The 27,353-nt window shown below is 39.7% G+C and overlaps 1 protein-coding gene across 2 annotated transcripts in view; it reads left to right on the forward strand.

Annotated features, from left to right (window-relative positions):
* The window catches only part of LOC117946102 (vacuolar protein sorting-associated protein 13B-like), a 335,261-nt gene that overhangs the window by 31,713 nt on the left and 276,195 nt on the right, over positions 1-27,353 (forward strand). For both annotated transcript variants that reach the window (XM_034873955.1, XM_034873954.1), the window contains exons 5-13: positions 2,964-3,131; positions 5,161-5,342; positions 6,756-6,930; positions 12,771-13,045; positions 17,034-17,129; positions 18,989-19,111; positions 21,573-21,710; positions 23,837-23,924; positions 26,117-26,302. In XM_034873955.1, the coding sequence (XP_034729846.1) occupies positions 2,964-3,131; positions 5,161-5,342; positions 6,756-6,930; positions 12,771-13,045; positions 17,034-17,129; positions 18,989-19,111; positions 21,573-21,710; positions 23,837-23,924; positions 26,117-26,302 (1,431 nt within the window). The remainder of the gene's footprint in view (positions 1-2,963; positions 3,132-5,160; positions 5,343-6,755; positions 6,931-12,770; positions 13,046-17,033; positions 17,130-18,988; positions 19,112-21,572; positions 21,711-23,836; positions 23,925-26,116; positions 26,303-27,353) is intronic.

The following is a 27,353-nucleotide window of genomic DNA, read 5'->3' on the forward strand; positions in this document are numbered from 1 at the left end:
TCGTTCACAAAGGAAATTGGTGTCCTTAAAGTTTGGATTTTACCTAATATTTTAATTAAGGCATTAATATACATTTTTAATCCTTATTTCACTCAACTTAAGCATTGGCATGTAAACTTATCAGCACTACTGTGTGTGTGTGTGTGTGTGTGTGTGTGTGTGTGTGTATATATATATGATAACAATTGCTGCTGTCTGGAGGGTAGTGTTGTTTTACACCCTGCCACAAAAGCACAGAATGCACATTATCACGCTTAGACACAGAGACTACGTTTAGTGTGCATGTGGTTGTGTTCATTCCTCATATCCTTTTGATATGCCGTGTTTGTGTGTACATGTCATCTACTGTTGTGTAAGTGCATAAAGTACACCTAAATGTGTGTGTCCGATGTTAGTGTGCTTGTGTTGCTTTGTGTGTGTCCAAGAATTGTGCATGCATTCATGGTTGTGTAAGTATGCGTGTGATTGGAGGAGATTGAGATTTCTCCAGCTGGAGCTTTCTTGTGTTCAGAGACTTGCTGTGCCATGCATGGTTGGGTTCTGCGAATCTACAATTAGCTAATAGAACATTATCAAGAAGAGATGGTAATCTTGAAATAACAGTGTTCCCATGGTCCTGCAGGAAACTTGCCATGGTGTCAGTTAGATCCTTGCACCACTTTGTTTATGTTCCTGGTATAGATTTCTGTATTTTATAGAGAAAATATCAGAGTTAAATGGGATAGAATTTTTTGAACTATGCTCAACACTTGAAAGGTGCTGTGTCCCACAGTAGCGGCTATATGTATTTACTAGGCTAGATTGTAATAACTATATTTCAGAAAAACACAGCAGGACCAACTTACAGTACATTTATTGTCTGATGGACCTGTCAATCTTTCTCTCCGTGGCTAATAACTGGCAAGGCTGATAGCTGCTAATATTTTCCATATACAGGAAAAATTGTGAGCATGGACAGTATAATGTTTCTTTCCTGTATTGAACAGAAGAGAGTACTTGGCCTGTTCTAAAATCATAAAGGAGCTGGTTTTTCCAGTCATTTTATGGTTGAACAGTTTTAAGTGGGCTCCTTCCCTGTGGGCCGCGGCACAGGTGCTGGCTGTGTCGATTGTTTACAGAAATTCAGAGCAGCGCGATGGCTCGCAGAGAGACGTAGTGGGGCCCTGGACTTGGTACGAGGCAAGAAGAGGTATAGCAAGTGTGAGAGAGACACTCTGACACGGGTAAATTAGATCCAGAGAGGGAAATAGCAGGAGGTAAAGTGCTGGTTTTACTGCCCAGGCTGCAGGTGCGACAGCAGCGTTCTGACTGACCCCAAAACCACAGGCACACACACACAGCCACATTCATGCACGCAAGAAAGCAGCCAGGCACACACTCAAACTCAGACAAGCACATGCATGCATGCAAGGCCACGCACAAATGTCACGAACACACATCGCGTTTATGAGTAGAGTGTATATTATGTCATCCTCTCTTCCTGCCGCTCTGTTTGGTCAGGCAGCAAACTCATGAGAATTTTGTCAATTGGATTATGCTAATGCATAGTCGGGCCTGTGTACAAGTGGCAGAACAGTTAACCAATTCATATAAATATTTTCATCAACAGCACTATTTAGTTCTGCCTAATTATCGGTTCTGTTATACCTTGGGCCAAGCATGTAGGTACAGGAAGACAAACATTTGGTTTGGAAAATAAGGTAAAAGCATTAAAGGTTTATATGTTTTAACTTGTAGTTACTGTGTTTAACAGCACATGGGAGGAATGAATAATGCCATTGGTCCTGTGGTTAGGAGGATTTATTGCTGTATATTTTCATATTTTATGGTCGAATCTCCCCTGTCTGTAATATTTTAAGTTTTTTCTTACTTTGTTGAGTAATGTCCTTTGCATGTATGTTTTTCCTGCTGAAGCTTCTGTTTCTGGGCATCACTGTGGCCATTAGGAGGTACTGGTAACACTGCCGGATGGCTCCTCCAGCTCCGCTGAAACCCAATCTATCGGGCAGCTCTTTCTCTCCTGCTGGGTCTTGGTTGCTACGTTCCTCCGCCTCTTCACCACAAAGTCGCTGGCCCCCCACCTTTCAGCCTCACCAAAAAAAATCAATTTCTGTTTTCATGTTTCTTTCCATCTGTTTGAAACTGATTGCTCTACATGTTACTCGTCATTGACACAAAATGTAACCGCTCCTGTCCCTTGCTATTAATATTCTGTAATGCATTAAAAAAAAAAATGAAAGTAAGGGATGACACATACTTTCGGCCATTTGGAAGTTTTTTTCTTCTTGGTATTGGCAGAAGAGTGTTTCATTTCCAATCCTGTTCAAGACTGTGGCCCTCAATAACTCCATCTTGTATAAATGTGTAGAAAATTCTGAATTTTGTATACGTGAATTCGTGTGTATGCTAATCCAATGAATCTTGCGTATGTTTAAGTGAACACGCAGGCTCCTCAGTGGTTTAACGGTCTTGGGAGGGATATGTTTAAGGCAGCATGTGCATATTTGGGGTTAAACAGGACTTTGTATCTTAGAGGAGAGCTCTTCAGAGATTCATAAATTCACCCAGGATTTGTAGCGCTGCTCAGGCAGGGTGACGAGTAAACCATGTTTTCTTATGGATATTTAGCTTCTTTCACTTTACATGTCCAAGGGATAGACTGAAGCAAAAAATAACATGTCAGGGCCTCCTCTTATTTACGAGTCAACGAGGATGGCAGGGGTCAGTAGTATTATGCTTAGACTTTTAGGGAATGCAGCTCTGGATTTTACACGTTTATTGTGTCTCAGCACTAAGTTAATGTGTCCCGATGTATGCTGGTAGATTTATGAAATTGTAGCTACTACGTTCTCCTGTGTGCATGTGTGTCTATTTTTAATTTGCTATGCTTTTTGTGTATCTTTTAATCTGCACCTATTTAGCAGTTTAAGATGTTTCTCATGTGTTTGCTTATGTGTTCTTAGGTTACGTGCAGAGTCTGATAAGGCGTGTGGTGAACAACGTGAATATCGTGGTGAACAACCTGATCCTTAAGTACGTGGAAGATGACATCGTGCTGTCGGTCAACATTACCTCAGCAGAGTGCTACACTGTGGACGATATATGGGAGAGGGCCTTCATGGACATCACTGGTGAGCAATGGCTGCTTACATTCCTTGGTAGTGGGATTAACTAGTAAATCCACTGAGACAAGAACCTATATACTACAGTAAGTATTTAATTTTGTTAGGTTCAAACCAAGGTCAAACTGACATATCGGACAAGTTTAAACATGGGTTTTTGTGTAAATGCCCAATGTCAGCTGCCAGAGAAGTCTCATATTCTGACTCCCCAGTTTGATTGGAGCATGTGTAGGTGCAATGCAGAGTGGGCTTTGACACAGAAAAGAGCTCACATTTAAAATTAAACCTAAGTATACCACTTGTAAATAGAACAGTAGGACTGCAGTCCTTGGCCCCTTGGTTTTGATGACTGCATGGATCATGTGTTTTATTTGTTTTAATTCCTTGTGTAGAGACAATAACTACTTGTAGGAAAGAATAAGAATGTAATGGAACTAGTGTTGCACGGTATACCAATACTAGAAAATACCAATAATACCCTATCATTAAACACGCACATTACCACATTTTATTAGTACCGATACTTTATAAATGACAGTGCAACAGTGTTAGTGTGCAGTGCTTTGCTTTAAAGTACTGCGTTGAAATGGGATACCGCAAAAGGGAGCAGTTTTAACTTTGCTGCAGTCAAAAAATAAACTGCTTGTCCCAGGTTTTAGTGCTAACCAGAAGAATGGAGGCAACAAATAAAGTTAAAAATAGGATTAAAGCAGATCATGAACAGTTTTAGGGAAATAATAAGACGTTTCTAATTACTGACCAAATGTACCAATAAAAAATAAATTCACCATCTTTTCTGAATCAAAAAATCTCCAGTAATTCGGCAAACACATAATCAGCAGAAAATAAAATAAAAATAAACTTCTTATAGAACTCCCGGCCTGCAGTACCCCTCTGCGCCTGAACTGTTACTAGTGTGCGTGTGGGGGACACTGTTTTAAAGTCTTACTAGCAGTTTTGCGTTGATATCTGGTTGCAAGTATGGAGGTAACTTTCAAAGAAATTTCATAAACTCGATTAAAGGGGTCATCAGAGTGCTGCATAACACACATATTTTAATTAATAGATGTTTACATTTTAAATTAATAAAAAAATAGAAGTTTCATGTTGTGTCATCTATTAATCCATTAATAATAATTTCCAGTTTATTAATCCCGCAAGGCAAATTATAATTTTTTTTCCACCCTGTTAGAACACACAGGCCTGAAATACACACACGCTCAGTACCTATACATGCGCAAATGGAGCTAACTGGTTGCTTAGTGTCACACAAGCCTGGCATCTTAAGCTTTTCCTGAATCTTGAATATGTACTACAATAACAACGATGTTTTAAAATCGTCTTAGTTGGTGTTTATTAACAGCCACAATACTATGAGCCCATCCACATTCTCTGTAAAGAGTTTCCATTGCACAGTACAAACTCCTGGGTTTCTCAGCTTACTGCCAGAGAATTATAATTTTAATTTGAACTACCATCATTACCTTGAAAAAAGAACTGGTTCTTTATATGGAGCCACAAAAAGCCTTACTCAGCAAACTATTCAAAAAGTAGTCGTTTCAGTCACTGTTATCACTATGGAATTTCTTGTTAGGGAGGTCCTCTCCCAACATGTTAAGCATGTAGTTTTTACAGCAGTTACTGGTACTGTTTGGAGAGTGAAACAATTCTGGGAATGATGAGTCATGTTATCAGTCTGTCAGGGGTGAGTGAGTCAGTGACAACTAAGAATCTGATAAACACTACACACACCACTTGGTTGTACCACTTGTAAATGTTACGTTACACAACAACTCTGTGATGTCTGCTGAGTGTCATCTCCCCTTATTCCCTAGATCACAGATAATAAGGATTTACTGACAGGGCCTGCACTCTGTTACTGTGTGTATGATAGATTATAGATGTACATTTCTTTGATTGCATACTCCAATTCATGTATTTTAGCACGTTGGGTCAAGCTCAATGGGTCGACCTCTTTAAATATGTGTTCAAAGCAAAATTATCTATAATTGTTTCATTTTCTTTTTTCTTTGCAAAGCTCCAGAGCTTGTCCTAAGGAAAGTGATCAACTTTGCTGACTGTACTGTGTGCTTGGACAAGCGGAATGGTAGTGGCAAGATCGAGTTTTACCAGGATCCGCTGCTGTACAAATGCTCCTTCAGAACACGTCTCCATTTTACCTACGACAACATCAATTCCAAGATCCCATCTGTCATCAAAGTGAGCAGCTCCATATTTGAGCAATATCTCAATAACGTTCATTGTTTTCCCGGAGCTCAAGATCTGGGAAAAGGTTTTTACATGTGTTCATCTGATGTCATTTTGGTATCATCCCAACATGTCACACATGCTAGGGATGGAAAAGTTTAAATTTGTCAAACAACCTTACAGTTGTTGGAACATGACACTTACTTTTTTTTTTTGTTAGGTGTTCTTAAATCAATAACAGGATAGTGACTAATTTTAGTCCATTGTTCTCAATATTTTATGGAAGAATACGACAGGCCACTAAAATGCAAGCTAATGCTACAAATATTCTGATGGGTCACTGTAGTACCATCAGTATTTGATTTTGACGCAAGTGGTCTGTAGAGATTAGACTTTTAGATTAGAGCAAACAAACCAAAAAACTACTCCTCATTAGGGAATCATCAAAAGCAGTCACTATCATTTTTCTACTCAATGTCAGTAGAAGGGTGGAAGACGTTTTTGAAAATCCCACAATCTTAGCTGTCTGGTTCCTTAATGTGTTAGAGATTTGTTTTTCTAGGTAGAAGTAAACTATTTCTAATGGAAAAAGTCCTTAATTCTTTAGCTTATGCATTTTTATCCTCAAAACACTAGGTTAAAGTAAAGAGATGCTGTAAACGTTTGTACAGTCTAGCCAGAAAATTTATTGCGGCTGTCTTTGGTTTATGGTTGTCTGCATTGCATTTGTCATCTTTCCACTAGAAAGCTTCATCATGGTACATTTAATTAGGCCCTATTTTTCTGTTAAATAATTTTTATCAACAGGCTGTTTCACAGTGTCCCAACAGAATCAGACGCAAAGGTTTTGCTACATTTAGAGTAATTGTATCTGTTACAAGATGTTAAGCAATAACATCAATTTGTAAGTCCCCTTTGACATTATTCCATAGTGTATTCTGTTATTTATTATTTATTCACCCTGTATACAAAACATATAATACAAACCCCTCAGCCTAAATGATAAGTTTAGTTGCTGCTGTAGTTAATTACAGTAAACACATTGGTTCACATTACATGTATTATGTGGGTACATTTGGACCTGACTTCTTTTTGACATTGTTTTTATTTCATATCCACTTCCTTCTTGTTACTATATACAGTACATCTCCTTGTATTCAGACCATAATTTGTGGTTTAGAGTTGTATGTCATTTAACAGGAGCAAAGATTTCCATCTTCCAACGCTCAACATCCACCAGTTAGTCAGAGGGGCAGCCATACCACTTCTTACAGGGCCTGAGGCGGCTCTACCCTTTCTTTTTTATTAAACATTCCTATTCACATTAAGCGGCAGCCCACTAGAATCATCTAAACATATAATTTAAGGAATCAAATCTCAAAATTTAAACCATCTCCTATGTTTTTCTTCCCTATGTTACCTCAGATCCAGACCATGGTGGAGAGCCTGAAGTTGTCCATTACAGATCAGCAGCTGCCCATGTTTATCCGCATTTTAGAGCTGATTATTGCTCTCTACTATGGGGAAATTGGAGGACACAAAGAGGGCGAGGGAGAAGAGGGCAGTGTTCATGTCAGGGAAGCTGGAGCGAGCTTAACTGGTGAGTGGGCATTGACAATTTTGTCTCTGACCATAAGATTTTTTGTCTGATTTGTTCTCTAAAACAAAACTTTCGGTTGCTTTACTTTAGCTTTTTTTTTTTTTTTACTTCTTACAGTAGCAGCAGTTGCTAGAATTTATGCAAGCACATATGCAAGTACTCAGTAATGTTAATTAGGCTGTAATTTCTGCTCTTTATTTATTTGATTACCTCCCACAAAAATAAGGTAGTTGTTACAGCTGTACATTTTTACCCGTCATCAAGCAAAGAAGAACTGGAATGGAGAGATAGTTCCTTTTTGATAGAGCTGTGTAGATTAAATTAGTACTTTATTTTATCACTATTATTAATATTTCAACTTTTACTTAAACAGTAGATTTACACAAAATCTCTGTCTAGCAGCTCTGCTGCTGCAGACCGCTGTTTACACAAGACACCACACTCTCGGGAAGGAATGTTACACAGCTCTTTATTTTGCCGACTTCACATAGGCCGAGCGTATTGTCCGACAGATCTCGCAGTTCATTTTCTACCTTCTGGCCCAAGGCTCTCAGTCGCGAATGTCCAAACTCCCTGTGTTCATTCTCTCTCACCATGACAGTCTTTTTTCTCTCAGTGTCGGCGCGGTCCTTCTCAGTGTCGGCAATCCCCCCCGCTCCGGCTCGCTACTGCTTTTAGCAGCTGAGCATGATTAGACAACTTGCTACAGGTGTGACAATCGGTCCCTCCCTGCCTGCTCACCTGAGCAACCACCCCACACTCTGTCTCACCACACCTCCACAGTCTGTAATCTGAAAACAATTGAAAGAAAACTAAACATATCTTTGTAATAATGAGACAACAGTAGGATAGATCGATTTTTGTTTTTCTTTTCTTTTCTTTCTTTTATTATGCTTATTTTCAGGTTCATAATTGTAGTTACTGGTTGTACCAGAATAGGTTTATGTGGTTTAATTTTCAGAAAACACCATATATTTGTTTTACTGCACATTGCTGCAGCTCTTCTCTTCACCCTGTGTTGAGCTCTCTGTTTCCACTACTGATTGAGGCATCTCATGTCTGAACCATCTTTGTTGGGGCTCGCACATGCACAGTAAGTACTGCTAGCTTGTCAGTTGTAGAGCATTGAGTGCCATGCTTGTAGCTCAGCGAGCATTATAATGTGTGTTTCAAAGTGACGCACGTTCGTCAAAGAACGAAGAAGTAAAGGCTGGACTACAATAGAGCTGTTTGGAGCAATTTGTGAACAGTGTTTTCTGTTGGAGATGGTAAGCCCCTTTGGTGTGAACTCTGGGCTTTTTCACTTTGTAAACCTATAACATGCATAACAAAGATACATAACACAAAGGAAAGGGAAAAAGACAAAAAGTATAATATGAGCACAAAACAAATTTGGAAATTAAATGTTGAGGTCTCAAAGCGATGTAGCATGTGTGTCAGTATAGTTCCTGTTCCAGTCATATTTCACAGACAAAATGTGGTTGAAAGCTCTGAAGTGGTTAATGAGCCATTTGACCATGCACAAGCTTTGAAGGTTTTTCCTTAGACAGTGTTTTCATGACACTTTGCATGTTGCCTTGTTCTGTTCAGGGGCTATGTCTGTCCATATGCTGCTGTTCGTAAACGGGACATTTAACATCATTTTGACCATGGTGTGCGCTCCTCCTGCTTTTTCCACAAACAAAAGCTGGAGCGTGTAACTCAACACAGACCATTGTCGTCAGGCCTGATCCCCTCCATGTGGATAGAGGCAGGAGAGAGAGGAGGATGAAGGGAAGACACGAGGATGAATCAAACACAGGCCCATCTCTGTCTTTAAAAATCCCCACCTCTTTCCCTAAACGCCCATTTCCCCAAATGCTCATCTTCCTCTTAGCCAAATAAAACAGGATCAAGTCCCAGGTCCTGCTGGGCCTCTGTAGCACCAGGAGCAAATTATGGTGCAGGGGAAGTGGTGGGCAGAGGGGAAGCAGCCCAACACAATACAACCATTCGCTCACTCCCTCTAACTTGCTCCCTGCTTGTTGGCCTGGAACTTTTATGGCAAGTTGGCGCAGCTTCCAGTTCAGTGTCCATTGCCAGATGTAAGAGTCGGTGTCATGCTACTGCTATGCGGAGCCTCTGAGAATGAATTAGTATCCCATCACAAAAATATACAAGAGGGGACCAGCTCTTGGAACCTGAGCACCCCCAGATCTTGTTATGCAAGAAGTAATCGACAGAGTGAAGACGCTGGCGTGGGGGTGGTGTATGTATGTGTATGTACTGTAGTAAGTGGGTGTGTGTTTGTTGGGAGGCGTTTTTTGGGCTTCTGCAGGAACATATGGTTTTAGTGTATCCATTTCAGATTTAAGGAATTTTTGAACTTCTTTCAAGTAATCAGAATAACATCTTAAGTGATTTATTATTTGTGATAAGAAAATATAATGTATTTGTTTTTGCTAACAACGACTGACAGCCTTTACCACTGATAGTTTGAGTTTTACATTCACGTAGGTTGATGCTTACAGTCACTGACTGGCTAACATGCATATTTATTTTAGTGGGTTGTAGTTTGTAGGGAACAATCATTGTCACAGGATTGCTGTATTGTACATAGTACTTCATCACACCAATTTGATTTCCCATAGGCTGTGAGTCTTTACTTTATCATCTGGCCCCAATGCTGTGTGTGTCTGTGTGTATCCATGTGAAGGTGTTTTTCTTTTTCCCTGTTAAAAGTGGAAAAGCCTTGTAATGTGTTTATGTGCACTGTGGCTGCATGCTGTTTGTTTGATTTTTCTCTTTTAGGTAAGCCAGTGTTTCTTTAATTAATGGCCCTAATAAGGGAACATTGCGGGATACTTATGTGTCACTAACCAAAGCAACCTTTCTGTCATGATTAGACAGCTATTTTTCCTACTGTCTGAAATTCAATGAAGGCTGTGAAATACTGTACAATTTCAGCGGTTGGAAACATAGATGACTAACATGCTTGAATGGACCAGCTGGTCACGGCACCGAAAGCTGTACAGTTTCAACAAGTATGTGAAGAATTATGAAACGAGGACTGTTGCTACTTGTGTGTGTGTGTGTGTGTGTGTGTGTGTGTGTGTGTGTGTGTGTTTAGTATTTGCTTTGTAGGAGAGCCACAGAGTCCTTAGAGCCCTGTTGAATGGAATGGACCATCACACACATATCAGCTAGAGGCCACAGGCTATCTGCCCATTATAAACCTCATGTGGCTCCCTTATGCTAGCCCAGTGACGTGACAAGGCCTCTTTTTAATCATCATTTCACTATTTAATATTGGTGTGAAGACGTGGAGGCCATTGAGTTTGGAAGTCTATGGATGAAACAGCTTTTTTTCCTGCAGAGCATTTTATATTCTCCTGCCATGACTGCTAAAATGGATTTTAAAACATTTTGATGTTAATGTCAAACTGGTAGTGTTAAATTGAAACAATATGTGACACACATGATATGTGTCCCATTCTTTTATATCAATGTAGGGTGCGTGCGTGCGTGCGTGCCTGTCTGTCTGTCTGTCTGTCTGTCTGTCTGTCTTACTGTATGTGTGTCTATCTATCTGTCTGTCTGTATGTTTATCTGTCTTTCTGTCTGTCTACGGAAGATGTGAGCAGAGTAGCCTTTGTTCAGTGGTCAGGTAGTCTACCTCTCCCTCCATAAACATGGAGGGACATCTACTGGCCTGTGAGGGCACTGCCTTCTCTCACCCCTCCCCTCTCACTGTCTCAATGTCAGTCAGCTGTTCACTCACTTACAAACCAACTCCTAACCACCACTTGCTAGCTTTGACATACGCTGCTGCCTAGAGGCCTTGGACTCATGGAAACCAACCATGACCTTAACACATCCTATTACATTCTGAGCTCTGCTTATGGACATGTGCATGCTTGTGTGGTGCCACACTGATATTGTGTGTTGCCCATGAAAAATGTCCAGTCAAGATTTGATTGCTCTCATGGTAAAGCAGAGAACAATGCTGATTTTATTTTTACACTTGTGTGGTCATAGTGCTCTGCTTCACAGCAGTATTTTGGCCAACTCACATCACTCTCTGGGAATTTTTCACTCACTTCTTTGGATTAATACTTCAAAGTCTCCTTGAGCCGGTCTGTTTTGATCACTTGATTGGTAATTGTGCTTTTATTTTGATTGCCTTGTAATTCAAACGTAGGTTTCATCAGACTGTGACATGAAGCGAAAGAGCTTAACTTGTTGAACTGACACCTCAAAGGCCTCCACGGAGTGAAAACAAAAACGAAAAAGAGAAACGAGAGATAAAAATCCAACAGGGAGATTGGGGAGAGGGAGAGAGATAAAAAGCCATAACATGGGATTTCCAACTGCCAATTCACAAAGTGAAAGATTTAATTAAAATATGTCATCATTTTCACCGCCTTAGCCTCTGGGATTCCTTAGCTGTGACCTCACGAACGATATTGTTTTCTCACAGAGGACGTGAGGCCGCAAGGAACAGGATTACACATTCTTGTGTATTGACATCAGCTTCCTCTTTTCTAACATCTATGGAAACAGACACGATTGGGATGAGTTCAGAGATCGGCATCAGGGACCGGGGTGGTGCATGTTGGTTTGTGTAACCCGTGAACCCCTAAATAGTTTACTGAGAAACAGGGGAAAGATAATAGTGAATGGGCTTCACCACCCTTTTGCTTCTCTTTTGTTAAGCACACCACCAACATGCCAGTCTACTCCACGTTTTCTATTGCTGACACAAGGCCTGTTAACAGTCTTTAGCATCTTCACCCCTTTTGTTTTCCTAATACCTCTTTTTGTTCCATATTTAGACCTCCTCCCAATCTGCTTTCTCCCATCACTATCTTCAGTACCTCTTCACCTGGTGTAAAGGCCTGTGCCTTACAGTAGCCGGTGCTCCGGTCAACCCCTTTTGCTCTCTCTAGGTATCACAGTTTAGCCCTAGCCAAACTCAGATTGTGCTGATGGCTCATATCTACTTAGCCTCCCTCATGGCCTCCATTTTAGTCTGTTGGATTCTAAACAAATATGTGAACCAACCCTGCCTGCATGCATGTGTTTGTGGATGCGGCCTGTGCTGTTGGGTCCAGCTCAAACAGCCCTGACCACTGTGATCCACTAGGCCCAGTCAAGGCTCTCTTCTGTCAGGATGCTGGTTGACAGACCGTGCCCTCTGGCCTCCATTGGAACAGGCTTCCTCTCTCTTGTTCATGTAGCAGTGAGTTCATGCAGCACACATACTCACACACCTGCATGCTGCAGCATTGGCAGCAACTTCTGTAAACTGCCTCGTTCTCTGCTGTAGTGTGTTCACTTGACAGCTGAAACATCTTGCTTGTATTAAACTACCATGAGGGCATGGCCAAATGAATTTAGTGTGCTGCATTGGGCACAAGCGCTTACATTATCAACAGTTGTCTCTCTGTTTGACCAGTTTGTTGTTAGAACCTGGCTCTTTAAAAGGATTTATTGGTTGTAAAAGCGTACTAAAGGGGAATGTGGTGTTTTTTATTTGAAATGTAATTTGAATGCAATTTAAATTTGGCAACACTGTTGTGTATAATTGTAACACATTTGTTTTTTGCACAAGACAAGGTCTCCTGTTTTAACAATTCTAATGAGTTACTATGTATTTTTTGATAAGTCTACTTTGTATGCACCAGATCGGAAGTGTAAATTTCCTGTGTATTTATCTAAAACAGCTTAAACATACTTTTTATTGGAGTGAAAATAGACCCGCAGATATTTACCCTGCTTTTTTTGGACTATTGAAAGTAAAGTAAAATCATCTGCTTATCTTTTCATTATAATTAATAATGTCTTTTTTGTTCTTTCAGGGATGGATGTGGATATAGAAAGCCAGGGGACTAGCCAATACTCCAGCCCAGACCTTTGCATGCAGTCTGGGAGTCCTGAAGAGGGAGACCAGGGTTGGGTGTCTTGGGCTTGGTCCTTTGTCCCAGCCATCGTAGGCACAGAGGAGGAATATGAGGAAGGCCTGTACCAGCAGAGAGAGACAGGAGGCATCCCCAGCAACCCACAACAGCACACACCCAAAGACCCCATTGTTTCCATAGGCTTCTACTGCACCAAAGCTTCTGTTACATTCAAGGTAAATCACATGTTTAAAAAAAAAAACATAAATTGTTTAATTACTAAATCATAACTAAATATCACCTGGGGGCATACATTGGGTGACAGGGAAAATAAAAAACACAATCAACTTGATGTCAAATATGAAAATGAAATGGTCAAACATGGGTAAATGAAGTACTTTAATACTCTTCGTAAATAAATGTTGGATGAATGTGATTTAGCTTTAAGATGTGCTTTAAAAATAATACAATATATTCCAGAGAAACAAATGCATTATGTTGTGTACAGTGGCAGCAAAAATAAATGTTGATGTCCAAAAAAAAGTACTATGGACAGATGGTGAAGATAAAAATGTAAATGTCTTAAATGCATGTATTACACAAAACCTAGAACCAGTATGTGTACGGGGCCTGTCATGGTTAGTCAGGATATTCTTGGGGAATTTTTGCAGATAATGATATTTAATGTTGAAGAATTTCCTGATATTGTTGTTAAAAGTTAGTTTTTTTTCCCTAGCTACTATTATTGCTTATTCACTACCACTGCCCACCCCATCCTTGCATCCCACATTTTGTGGAGATTTTCTTAAGACGTTTGAGTCTTAAAGAACAGCTTGATCTGCAGGAAGTTACAATCCTCTTTGTCTCTGTGTGTGGTATAGGGGAGGGTAGCGTAACCGCTAACTGGCGTCTCGGGTCACGTTAATGTTTTAAACATTATACGTGGTATGATGACTATTCCGAAATGGATCCCAAACTTTAATCCTGCCTGCTCACTCAGAATATTTGGAATTCATCTACGTTTCCCCTCAGGTTCAGGCACTTCAGATCACATTACTGCGTGTATGTGTGTGTGTGTGTGTGTGTGTGTGTGTGTGTACGTACGTACGTACGTACGTGTGTACTCGACTGCATGTGTGATCAGTGAAGGGTGGGTATTTCTCAGGCCAAACAGACCATGGTGCTTTTCTAATAATGTTTAAATTGTTCCTGTATTGTTTGAGTTCTTTTAATCAATTAATTGCCTCTCATCTGGAGTAATTGCAGACAGCTGAAAGGATGGTTTTTAAACGTTCTCGTCTCTTTCCTTCAAGGAAGTATTTAGTTTGACGGAATTTGGTCTCTTTGAACAGTCAGTGCCAGAACTAGAGTTTGACATGGACATGAAATCAGAGAGGTATTTTTAGATTGCTGACCCATTACTCACAAGATCTGTTTGATCAGAGAAATTGGCAGTATAATTTAATGACTTTAACACACATAATGCATAGTTCAGCACTTACCGTTTGTTCCCTTCTTTCACATTTCAGCCCTGCCAAACTCTTATTGCATGCCAGACGTCATGTTATTCTTTTGTTGTAGTATTTTCATTTATTTCAACAATAGCAAATGTCAAGTGTTCCCAAAGAATTGTTTTACTTTTCCAGGAGATCCTTCTACCATTTTACATTTCTGAGAAATGAACATAAAGGCAAAGTACCCCAATATTCACGTCCAACGTTATAACATTTCCAAGATGCCTCATAAAGAATCATTTGATTTGTGTTGGACTCCCAAAGCCTTTTAATGGGCCAAAGTATAAAAAAGGAGAGGTAGCAGGGACAGTAGTTGCAGCAGTAGCTCTTTGTATTACTGGCTGCATTAAGCATATGTGTTGGTGCTCCAATGCTTTGCTGCTTTTCTGTTCTCTGTCTGATGTGTTGTTTCAGGGCTAGGTACAGTCAGAAATGTCCCACCAGTCTAGGTTGGAAATTGCCAAATTGGCCATATTCTTATTGGATAAACATTAATTGTGTTTGTGTCTGTCTGATTGGCAGCTCTTCAGTGTCAGAATCAGCTTTATTTGCCAGGTATGAGGACACATACAAGGAATTTTGCTTTGGTGTCAGTTCTACTATGCACTGATGTTGTCAGACAGAGCAATTTTTTACTCATATAATTTAACATCCTTGCTCACCGCTGCTCCCAGGGACCTGCAGGTTGGGCTGAAGTGGTCCCTGCACGTGATTAAACCATCAGAATTGAAAGCGGGGAAGGGAGCGAGGGTGAGAGAGTCTGCTCCATCAGTATGGATAATAAGGCACAGCTGCTTCTTACTCTGCACCTGCTTCCTGTGTTAAAAGTTGAATGGGTTAGGGCCTGCACATTTCTGCTCTACACCCACATTTTCTGGACTGGCCAACCTCAAAAGAATCACAGCTCTGTACCCACTCTCACTTTAACCATCTAGTTTTACCAAAAACACCCTCTCTCTCTGCCCCCACACTAATTCTACACACAGTATAAATGCTCTAATGAACAATCCCCCCTTTTTAATTAATTTATCTGAACAGTCAATTAATACATACAGTACATTATCAGTTTATCCCCTTGGTATCCCAAGTCCTTTAGTAATGTTCTGGTTGTCATCCACAGTAAAGCCAGAGTGGGCCTCTCCTAGAATCAGAGAGGAGCTGCTGTCATATGGTTTGATAAATGTCTTTGGCCCGGCTCCAAACTTGGAAGGGAAAACAACCAAGAAGTCCCAAGGCTGGCATCCAGTCTCTGATCTTAGAAAATGCCATCTGTCCTTGTTTGGATGTTGTTGTTTCTGGTTGAAACCCTTATTTTTTGGGGGCCTCGTTGGCCTTAAAATCCAAAGACTTGCATAGCTTTTGTTTATTTTTCACATCATGTATCTGTTTCAGCAGTGAATTGTGGGTAAACATGCACACACACACACACAATGAGACATGTTTTCCAGTTTTGAACATTGAAGTTTTGTGACATCCATGTTACCGTTACATATTGTGTCAAACAAAACATAACTTTCCCGTGTCGTCTCCTAATACTTTGAGGGGCTAAATCCCCCCTATATTTAACTATCCATTCATTTAGATACTTTAGTTTTAAGACTTATTTTCTGTTTTGATGATTTGTAAATCCCGAATCTACTTTTATGATGTCAAAAAGGCAGGGTTGGAAACTATTTCCATTTTTTTTTTAAATATATTGTATGAAATGATATTTACACCCTGAAAGGAATAAATAACTTATGGGCTCTTAAAAAAGCAGCGAAAAAGATCAGTCACCTGTAGCTGCTGTAATCCTGTAAAAATGCCAACTAAAACTGCCTCATGGTTTTCTTGGAAAAAAACAATGAAATTCTTCCTTGCCCCACTGCGCGTACCCCATCCTGTGTAAAAGCCTGAGCACAATGCGGGTTGTTGCAGCATCGCTACCAGCAGTCATGTTTGTTTTAAACATTCTGTATGATAATATTAGGTGTTTGCTTATCGGTGAATAAGACATGAAGTGAAATTCCGGCCCTCTCCTTCGTGCTCGTGCACCTCTGTGTGTCGGTCAGAGGCCTGAGGGCAGGGGTTAATCGGAGCTTGGGCTGTGTAATCGTTCAACTATTTCTGATACCAATACCGCGACTTTGATGCTGGTTCCTAAACAATACTTTTTCTGATACCAATTTTATAAAAAAAAGAAATTACAACATTATGGCACTAATGTTTGTACAGTATCCCTGTCTCTGTGCGTAACATACCAGTAGATTTATTCCTGCCTCCTAGACGTGTTACATTAGACAGCCAATCACCATTTTGCAATACTTAACACTTTAGGGGCAATTCGGCCGGTGCCTGAAAAGTATTGAATTTGCTACCCAGCCCTAGACGAAGCCCTGAGTACATGATACTTTCAAACCTTGCTAGAGTTTTTACATTATAAACCCTTCCTTTAATTACAACACAAAATTTAAATTTTTAAAGGCTTCAGCTTTCATGGTCTGCAGCTTTGATGTATGAGACAAAAATAATAAATAAACATTTTTGACAGATGATGAATGAAAAGTGCAGATGAAAGTGCTTCTTTTCGGGTCAACTTGTGGGCAAAATCCCTTTTTACTACTAAATGTATTTATTTGATTTTTACATATTATTTGCTGCCATTTTTGATCTTTTAATAACCTAAAATAATAACACAAAATGGTTTCTGTTTCTCTGTCTTTTGTCTCAGCTAACAGAGACCCAGTCAGAGAGCAGCTACTACAGTCCTCAGAAGGTCAAGTCCCGAGAGGTTCTATGCCTGGAGCAAGAGGGAATCACTATTGAGGTAAGATGCCACAGCTTAATCCTTACCGTGTCACCTAACCCTCCTGTTGTCCTCGGGTCAAATTTGACCCCTTTAAAAAATGTCTATAACTGAAATATGGTTTCTTTTTAACCAAATTACAACAAAAAAATGGATTTGTCTCCATAAAACGCTCTTGGCAAATACAATTGAGCACTTTCATTCCTGACTAAACTCATCTGTACGTTCCTCGGATCTTAACTATTAGTCAAACTAATTCATAATTTCTGCTTTTTGAACTCAAATATTAGGTATAATTCTATATGAATGAGGTTTACTAACCATGCATTTTGACCCGGGAGGATAATACAAGGGTAAAATGAATGTACTGATTATAATTAGTCTTTAACTTTTTTTTTTTTGTTTATTCACATTCCAATTTGTAATTATAATAAACTGAGAATAGCTACAATAACAGAAGACTTTAACTTACTTGTGTTTAACCAACTAACCAAGCAGCTCCATGTCCAGTCCAGATGTCAAAATTTGAAATTGCAAATGTGAAAATGTATCCTGATATAGATTATCGATCATAGTGTCCATTTCTTGATTGTAACCAATATATATTCTGAGGAATAATATTATTGTAAAAACATTAGGTTCCAACCATTAATTTTTTCAACAGTAACAGATTTTTCTGGTAACATCTGCCCTTTACCAGTTTTACCCATCTGCACCTTTGTTACCCCTCACAGCCAGACCTGACAGACCAATAAAGATCCCTGTTCTCCATTTTCATCTTCTTATTATTTTATACTAGTGTCTTCTTATTCACTGTTGGACAGAGGTTATCTCTTAAGTACATTTTTAAAGCTTATCCAGGTCACTAATCACAGTGGAATCTGTGTCTGAACTGGGCCAAAGTCTGATCCTTTTCGCATTTCCCCCTCGGTGTTGAAAATATTTTTAAACCTTTTTCTCTGATTACCTGTTTGGAGTAGGAAAGGAGTTTTCTGCTCCTAAGCTTTCTACCAGATGTGAGAATTCTGGGAGATTTCCAATTCCAATTTCTGTAATTTATGCTTTTGCTGGAAGAGAGAGAGCGCAGTCTGAACTGGAACCAAAAGTGAGAGCGTTGAAAGGCAAAGGGATGGCTAGTAAAACAGGGAAAACTAGGCCTTGTAATTATTGTGTGGTGAAACGTAACGTTTTATTGGATTGCTCTCTGTTTAGTTGTCTGCTGGGTAACGCAAAGGCCTGGCTAGTGAGACACAAGCCCACCTTACTGGTCACAGCGGCTGCTGGACTGCTACCACACACTCACACATGCACATACTAATCTCAAGGGAAAATGGAAATTGTCTGACCCTAGCTCGTTTTATCACTATGAAATGAGCCCACAACCTCAAAAGCCCCACAAACCTGGAGAACCTTGTTTGTGGTAAGGTCCACAATAAATTGAGTAGCAAACTGTCATTAATTTCAAATTGTATGTTTTATTGCAATGTAAAAAGGTAATTCAGTCAAATTAATTTCTGTGAATTATTGTTGTGGTTTTATTGGGCTTCTGTTGACTGTTTTAAGACATTTTACCTCTTGGGTGGGATTCTGAAGCTAGCACTGTCACCTTTTGGTCCGTTTTAACACACACACACACACACACACACACACACACACATGTGTGTATATATATATATATATAGAGTCATTAGTATAGTATACTATTCATTTTTATTAATGCATTATTTTTAACTGTACAGGTGTTTGTCTTCTTATTGTATTCATTGGAGGAAAAGAGAGCTCCAGAGTTTATACACTTTCCACATTTTTCTTTGTGTATAGGTGAATAAATCTGAAGTATAAAAACTGGTCAAAATTTCTTCCTCTGGTTTTTATTCCAGGTACTGATGATGGGGGAGCCCTTTTTCGATTGTCAGATTGGCTTTGTGGGTTGCCGGGCACTCTGCCTGAAAGGCATCATGGGAGTTCGGGATTTTGAAGAAAACATGAACCGACGTGAAGAGGTAAAGACGACCTAAAATCAAAAAGGAAGGAAAAATGAATGAGGAAAAAAAAAAAACAGGAAAACTTGAGTGAGGAGGATAATGGAGAATTTAAAAGCCCAGAACAGAGATCACTTTCACCTAAACCATGTCTCCGCAGCCTCTATTGCTCCCGAGAGCTTTCAGAAGCAGGTAGAGATGTGGTCTGGTTTGTTTATGGAAGAGTGAGACCCAGCTGCCTTTTTGTAATTTACTATAATGTTCTGTGTTTGCCACTACATCACTGTGTCAGCAATAGTCTCACCAACTACTAATGTGCAGTGAAGTACTTTTGGACTTAGTTGAAATCAACTTTTTTTTATTTCTTCAACTTTGTGCAAACTGTGTTTTTTATGATTATTTTTCATACATTTTTCAAATTTATGAGTTTACCTTTGGCATAGTTGCCTGCGGGCCAGTGACGGCCTTCAGAAACATTTTGTACTGCCCCCGTAAATTACATAAAATGCATGCTTTATATTTTAATCAACGGCCATTTAAATACTTTCACTTTCAATAGCCTACATTTAATACAGTACTTGGCTACAGCATCAAACAATCAACGGTTTAGCCCTGGCAACAACTAATGTTTTGGGAACCCAGTATAAGGGCCAAGAGATCTGAGCAGCAACTTAAGACGTAAGAATGGAGTTGGAGTTGAGAGACGAAGTCTACAACCGTTTCTCTGCAGATCAATTCGGGCCAGTTTTTAAAAAGTGAATAAAAACCTAAATCGTTGTCAGACGATTGGTCCTGAGATTGCTTTTTGGCCAATGTGTTCCGCCTCTTTCAACACTACTCAAACTACAAACAAAATACGAACGGAAACAAGAAAGCTTCTGATAACAAAATATTTTCACGTTGCCTAGATTGTGGATCCATATGCATATATCAGTTTATAGATATTAGTTGCATGGCAGCTAGTGACGCACAGCCAGGGCCGGACTAGGATAACAATTTAGGCCGTTAATCCTAACAGCAGTCCAGGGAAATACCCACTCATTCAAAAAAGACCATGTAAAATTTATCTTTTTCCCTGTTCACTTTTATGATGACCATTCTCATGCTAAATTATGTCTCATACGTTGTTGCAGCAATGTTTTGGGTCGATATCATTTGTTACTCAGATTTGGTGCTAGATTTAACCATTTTCTACCTCTTTGGAATTGATTATTTATTTTTTGAAATCTCTTCAAAATACCACATTAAGACACCTAGATTGTGATGAACACCATAGAAAAAAACAACATGCTGTGATTATGTTTAAAAAGAACTTTAACATTTGGAGATTTCTGCAAGAATTGCAATTTTTACAAACCCTCTTATTGTAAATATGCAGTATACCTATAGGGAATGCATCCTCTGAATGTGCTGGGTCTCCAGTTTGATTGTAATGTTTCATGAGGCTGTGATTATGCTAGAGGTCACAACAGGTCAAAAAGTCAAAGTCAAAGTATCTTAATTAGTCTCCCTAAGGAGAAATTTGTGAACTGAATAACATTGCTGCAACAGTTACCACAGACACACAACAACAAGCAGAGGATTAAACAATTAAAAGACAAATGTGCAGTACACATATGGGCCATTCAAAGAGCTTTTTGCAGATTTTAAATTACCATTTTCTACAACAAAGTAAGATTAAAGCCATCCTTCCTACATTCTTCTGTTCACCCATACGTGCCTTACAACCACTCAACCTTACTTCCATACGCATCCATGCATTCAGTCTTAGTAAAAGAAAATAAAAATAGTCAGGTCAGTCTACCCAAAGGTCAAGTTTCAAAACTTGCTGACAGTCCTGCTGGTTACTAAGGGTTAACAATGGTCTGCCACTGTGGGCCGCAAATGTGCGTTTCATAGGATGGTGAAGGCTTAGACCCGCCCAATGCTGCTTTGATTGGCTAGTACTTGTTGCCTTTTTTGATTGGATTGGTTAGGTTGAGGCCCAAGGATTGAGATTGGTTGGGGTTAGGATACAATGAGAATCAGAAAGAACAGACTTAGGAAGAGAAATATTGTCTCCGGGCCAATCAGCTGGCTAGGCCACCGTGAATGCTCCTGATGGCCATTCCAGGCTTGCACACAGTGAATGTCAAGGAATTACGTTCTATCATTAATGCTAGTGCTGTTCCCTGAAGTTGAAGCTGAAGCGGAATTGCGATGTGTGCATTTTTCCTGTGCAGCCCTCATAGGCTGGCTCCATAAATTGGCACTCAGTTATCTAAACTTTGAGAAGCACCCCTAGGTCCTATTATGTATTATATTACAAAGGACAACAATGTATTCATATTAAATAGTTTATAACACTACTTTTTCTTTTATGTAGTATGAACTAGATTGTATTCTTGTGACATCATGAAATTATCTTAAGTATTCCTTCTATCCTCAGTATCCTCTACTTAATATCTTTCCTCGTTTTCCTCTTTTCTTTCTGTCTCTGCAGGATGCAGTGTTCTTCAGTTGTGGGGACAACCTAAGTAGTAAAGGAATGACCTACCTTACCAACTCTCTCTTTGACTACCGCAGTCCAGAGAACAACGGAGTCAGGGCTGAGTTCATCCTGGATGCCACCAATCACAAGGTCACATGAAATAATTTGATTATCACCTTCTAGAAGTTCCTATTCCCAATACTACTGTACAGAAGAAGAATGTTCCCAAACATTTCATTCTAGAATTTATTTTGGGATTAGCTTGCAGGGAAGGTTGAAATACAGTAGCAGACCATGCATTTCAGATTGAGGGGGGTCGACATAACACACTTATTTAATCAACAGCAACACACAAAAATGCATTAAACATTATGAACTGATGATGTTTACTTGAACAACACCTGCCATTGAATCAGTCCTCACTAAGCAAAACATATGTAGTGCTGAGGTTGTCAAGCTTTTCAGAGAACAAATATTCACAGTTTGCAAAGAAATGTTATTAATACAATCCGTTTTAATGAAGCCACTGCAAAAAGAGTGGCTTAAGTGACTTGCTAAAGCAATCACACTAATGCAATTTGCTAAAACAGCACCTTCTCTGGGTCAATAAACAACAATCTGATATAATTACATTCAGTATTTCTTCAGGTTTTGTCTGGAAAAGCTGCAATGACAGCTATTCTTATATTTGGTGGTACTAAGTTAATACAATATTTTGTCCTTGTCAACTCTCAGTAATTCCTTCTCTAAATAAATGATTCTGATTTAAATCACCGCCACTTGGATTATTTCTGTCAGTCACACAGCTGCTGGCTGCAGTGGAGGAATGTTCTCACTATCTAAGCAGTAGTGTTAAAGCCATTATTCCTGATAGCTCTCAGCTCCCTTCATCAGCCATCGCAGCTCTAGTGTTGACTCTGCTCAGAAATGTTCATGACCCTCAATGAAGCAATTGTTTGGACATCCAACCATCCATCTGTCCATACTTGAAAGTCTAAAAGAGTCAAAGGTCTTTGTGTTAATTCATTAGCCGTTTTGAAACCAGCCAATGGCTTTGAATCAAAAGCATGCCAGAGCCATTAGAGCTCCCCTAATAAATTTTACTCATTAACCTGCTTGACTGATAAGGCTCTATTGAAATCTCTGTTTAGAGAACTAGTGAGTAAGTCTGGGGTCGGGGTGTTAAATGTGTTTGTGAGTGGGGCCTCTCTCATTCGCTCTCTGTTTCTTGCTTGCTCACTCATTCTCCCTGTTTACCAGTGGTTTGATGTGCAGTGAAAATATAACTTTCAAATATTGTCTAGGACAGGGTCAATATCTCTTAACTTGCAGACTAATACATTATGACGAGTTATGGTAAAAAAAAATACACTGAGGTAGATAAAAAATAAGACAAAAATCAGACAATCAAACAGTTCTTCACCTATATGTATGTTTTATTTGTTAACAATGATCATAAATAACTAAGTGGGGATGGCACAGGGCTTTAGTGGTTAGTGTCACCTAGGTTCAAACTCCAGCCTGACCAGCTGGGGTTTTATTTTTGGGAGTTTGTATGTTCTTCCTGTGTTGGTTGCACTTTCCTCTGGATGCTCTATTGAACAACCCTAGGTTAAGTTGTATGTAATGAAGGTTATGCACTTTTTTTATTGTTGGGTAACTGACAGATACAAAGGCTTTTTATAATCATCATATGTTCTTCAAATTAATACATATTGCTCACAGGTACATTCTACATCTTAGGTACATCACATAAGCTGCAATCTGCTATTTCCAAATAACATTTCCCAATTATTTATATTGAAAGTAACGGCCATAATCCCAGTTCTCCTACACTAGAGAAGGTACATATTTCCAGTGGCATACATCCAAGCACCAATTGAATGAGGAAACGTTCACTTCTTATTATCAATAGCATCTTACCCAATGAAGAACAGCCTTGATATGTAGTGAATTACTTCCATATGTACCAGAAACTATAATGAATTACATGTATCTGAATTTCTCCTATTAATCCTGCCTGCCGTGTTTAGGTATCTCCTTTCATTTTAAGTCTTTGTAAATAGTTCTGAATATTAGTGATATTTTTGTCCAGTAAAAAAGCAGATGAGCAATTACTCAATTACTCTTCAATTACTCTTTTTTTAATTTATTTTTTTTTATCTCTGATTTGACCCCCTTTGCCGTATCCACCGTGACCCCAGTCACTGCCAAATGCTATCAGGTTGTTTGCTCTCTTACTGCCATGTTTACCTAACTCTACTTTTGTTTAACAGGAGACCTATACGGAGATAGCAGGCATGCAGCGCTTTGGTGCTTTCTACATGGATTATCTCTACACAATGGAGAACAGCAGCGGCAAAGGTATTGTCTAACTCATTCCTCCTCTCAGAGCTTGTTTGCTCACCTCGTCTCTCTTTTTCTTCATCTGTCATGTTCTCCTTTTCTCTGTCTTGTTCTCTCTTTCTATCAGTCATACTCTCATAGTCATCTCTGTCTCTCTCTCTCTGTCTCTCTCTCTCTCTCTTTCAAACAAGCCCTCTACAGACTTTAAGAAAGAGCTTGTCTTGTTTGAATCACAGCCACCTGGTCCTTGACCCTTCCTGTCCTCGCTCTCACCCCAAATTTACCTGTAGGGCAACTGTCAGGAGTGTTTAGTCCGCGCTGACACATATTTGAGTTTCTTTCTCCCTGCTGCTTGTTGAAACACTGTTTCCCCCGTCTCTTTACCTGTAAGCGCTTGAGAAAGTGAATAGGCTCTCTGGGCTAATTAGGTGTCACTCTTCCTGGCAGAAAACCTTAAGACAGACAGGATTTCTCATTCCTTAGCTGCAGCACTCGAGAATGTTTATTCAAGTCTGAAAGATCTGAAGTTTCCATTAAGAGATAAAGCGTTCTCCCTTCAATTTGAAATGTTTTATTTGGCCCACAAATATCACTGTGCTTTAGTGTGTGATAGTGGACCATCTTATTCCAATGCTGCTGGGAACCAGTATGGGACACCTGACTGACAATCTCAAGTTCTAAGATTAAACAAACCCCGAAAAGCTTTAACAGAAAAAAAATCTGATTAAATCTAGATGAAGTGCAACACCTTGCTGTGTCTAATGGCAACAAGTACAATAGGATAGCTTAATGGTTCTTGTGTCACTGAATGCTATGCAAATATGGTGTTCTGTGATCATGCTTCATTGAGTGGAAATGACAAGTTACAGTGATGATTAACTAAAGCAGAAATGTATAAGTGCACAGTTGACTTCTTTGAATGACAGAAGAAACAAAGATCTGGTTGAACCCATTTGATTTAATTCAATGACTTCAGATCATTTGATTTATTAAAAGTCAATGTCACCAAGTTGTTTCACTTGCCTTCTGCTTTTCCTCTTTCATTTTACTTGTCTCTTCCTCACCCTTTTTCTGACTAGGCTGTTGTTTCCTCCTGCTGTCAGCTACAGATAATAATCTAAATTAAAAAAAAACAGTGATACCGTCATACTGAGCTGTCAAAGTCATTTCTGACAGCAGGATAAGTGTCAATCTCTTTTCCTGCGAGACGGCTGTGGTTACCCTTGCCAATTGGAATGCTTCTCTTCTGTCAGTGTTTCTCTTCTTCTCGGACGTGGACCAGATCCAGTGTCAACTAAACAAATTAGTTTCCATTGCCATGGGACTAACAAAACTCTGAGTCAACCGAAATACTAACCGACCCAGGTCACACTCACTATTGACTTCACATTAGTGCAACGCAGCAGATTAAAGACTTTTTTAAATCTTGGGAAATGGAGATACTTTTAAATTGTCTAAATCCCGCCTAATTTCAGCCTTCTCATCATTCCGCTGACCGTTCTAACTGCAGCCATATGGTTGATATTAAGCCTAATCCATTGCAGCCAAATCTCACTGAAGAAGGGAAGGGGAAGTGGCATTGCCCTTTATAAATCCCCAGAATTCAGTGGAGGTTTCACCCCATCCCCCAACCCATTCAGCTAAAAAAGTTAAATTCATAGCGTTGACTCTCTGAGTTGTAAGAATGTTCAGTGCAGTGGTGGAATGTAATGGGAATAAAGAAAGTTGTGACCCTTTGTCCTCTTCCTCCCTCCGTGCCATTCATCCACCGCTTTCTTTTAATTTTAATTTCTCCCTTTTTATTGCCGGGGAGCTGAGTCTTTAAAGTGGACCTCTGGAATTGAGGCCGACAATGAATGAAGGGACAGCTGTGTGAGAGAAGTGGACATTTGGAATATTCATCATTCCAGTGGGTCACGGCTATGTGAGGGGCTCCGTGCTGCTGCATTACACCACTGCCATCTTAATGGTGTTTTTGTCCAACAGATGAGGAGATTCTATAATTGTACGTCAGTGAGGAATGGGATATGTGGAAAAATGTTGTTACCCTAATTATTTATATAAAAAACACACCACTCTAAATTAAATATACAAGGTGACATGTCTACTACTTAAACTTTTCGGATTTGACTTTGAAAAATGTGTTACATTTCCTGACAGCTAGTACAACATACTATGTATATTTTATGCATGGTTGTTTCTGTTTGTAGGGGCTCAGGAATTTTCGATGGGCAGTATGGAGGAGGTAGTGCCCGCTGTTCAAGAGACATCTATCAAGAGGCTGGTGGTGGGACCTCTGGACGTCAGGCTACATAGCAGCGCTGTCCACCGCATCCTCAAGATGGTTACATGTGCCATGGACCACGAGTATGAACCCTACTGCAAACAACAGCAAGGTCAGACATCAGATGCTAACAGTTGCTCAGTCTGTTTTACTGGGCTGGCTTTAACAGCTAATAGTCAGCTAATAATCCACTTTTACTTCCTACCCTAAACCCTAAACTTGTTTCAACACCGTCTCTTCTCTTGTCTTCTACTCTGTTCTTTTCTCTTCTACTCTGTTCTATTCTAGTCTATTCCATTCTGCCAATGATCAGAAATCACAACAGTTTGCACTTTACAGTATCCTCCTCACATTGTTATTTCCTTGCACAACCCATCTTTCAACACACGGCTGTACATGAAAGTTGTGACCTTTTGCACCACATGAGGGAGGATAAGCCAAACACCTTTTGTTAGTGATCGTCCCTGCACAGCTATCGATGAGATCATCCCTGTGATGTTGGGGAAGAACATGGAATGTGTGTCTTTGTGTAATATCTGTAGCAATAACTCTCATTTTTGCGAAACAATAACATCCGTAGGTTTCGGCTGTTTCAGCATCTGCAATAGATAATATATGATGAGTAATTACTACAGAGCTGGTTAGGTCTGTGTGTTCCTTCCTGTTGCTATAAGTGTCTGTGCTCTGTGGCATTTTCTGGAGAAGGGTCAGTGTAGTTAGACCCCTGGATGGGGGGAAGGGGGGGATCGGAAAATTGAGAGTAGGAAGCATTTTTCACCAAGGTTGCTATTACAGATGGAGTGATAAAATAACACATGCCCTATCTATTTTCCTGAATCAAGCTCTCTTCTCCTCTCCTCGAGAGAAGTAGAAGTCAGGAGGTCAAAAACATATCTATCTTTGTTCTCATCCTGTCCTCTTTTTCTCTGCCCCTCCACATTCACTCGTTGCCAAAAGCTCAGGAAGAATCACTTTCCTCCCCAAAACTGGCTGTAAGTAGAGGCCAAATTGGCTGTTGTCTGTATATTAAGATTTTGACTATCTACAGCAGGAGGTTTCAACTTGCACATGACACACAGTGTGAATGGTGTTTTTTAATATATTGCCTAAGAACAATAGAAGGAACAAAGTAACAAGACTTTCAGAGCTGGATCTGTTAAATA

This window comes from Etheostoma cragini, chromosome 6, assembly GCF_013103735.1.
Source record: "Etheostoma cragini isolate CJK2018 chromosome 6, CSU_Ecrag_1.0, whole genome shotgun sequence".
Classification (NCBI taxonomy): Eukaryota; Metazoa; Chordata; class Actinopteri; order Perciformes; family Percidae; genus Etheostoma; species Etheostoma cragini.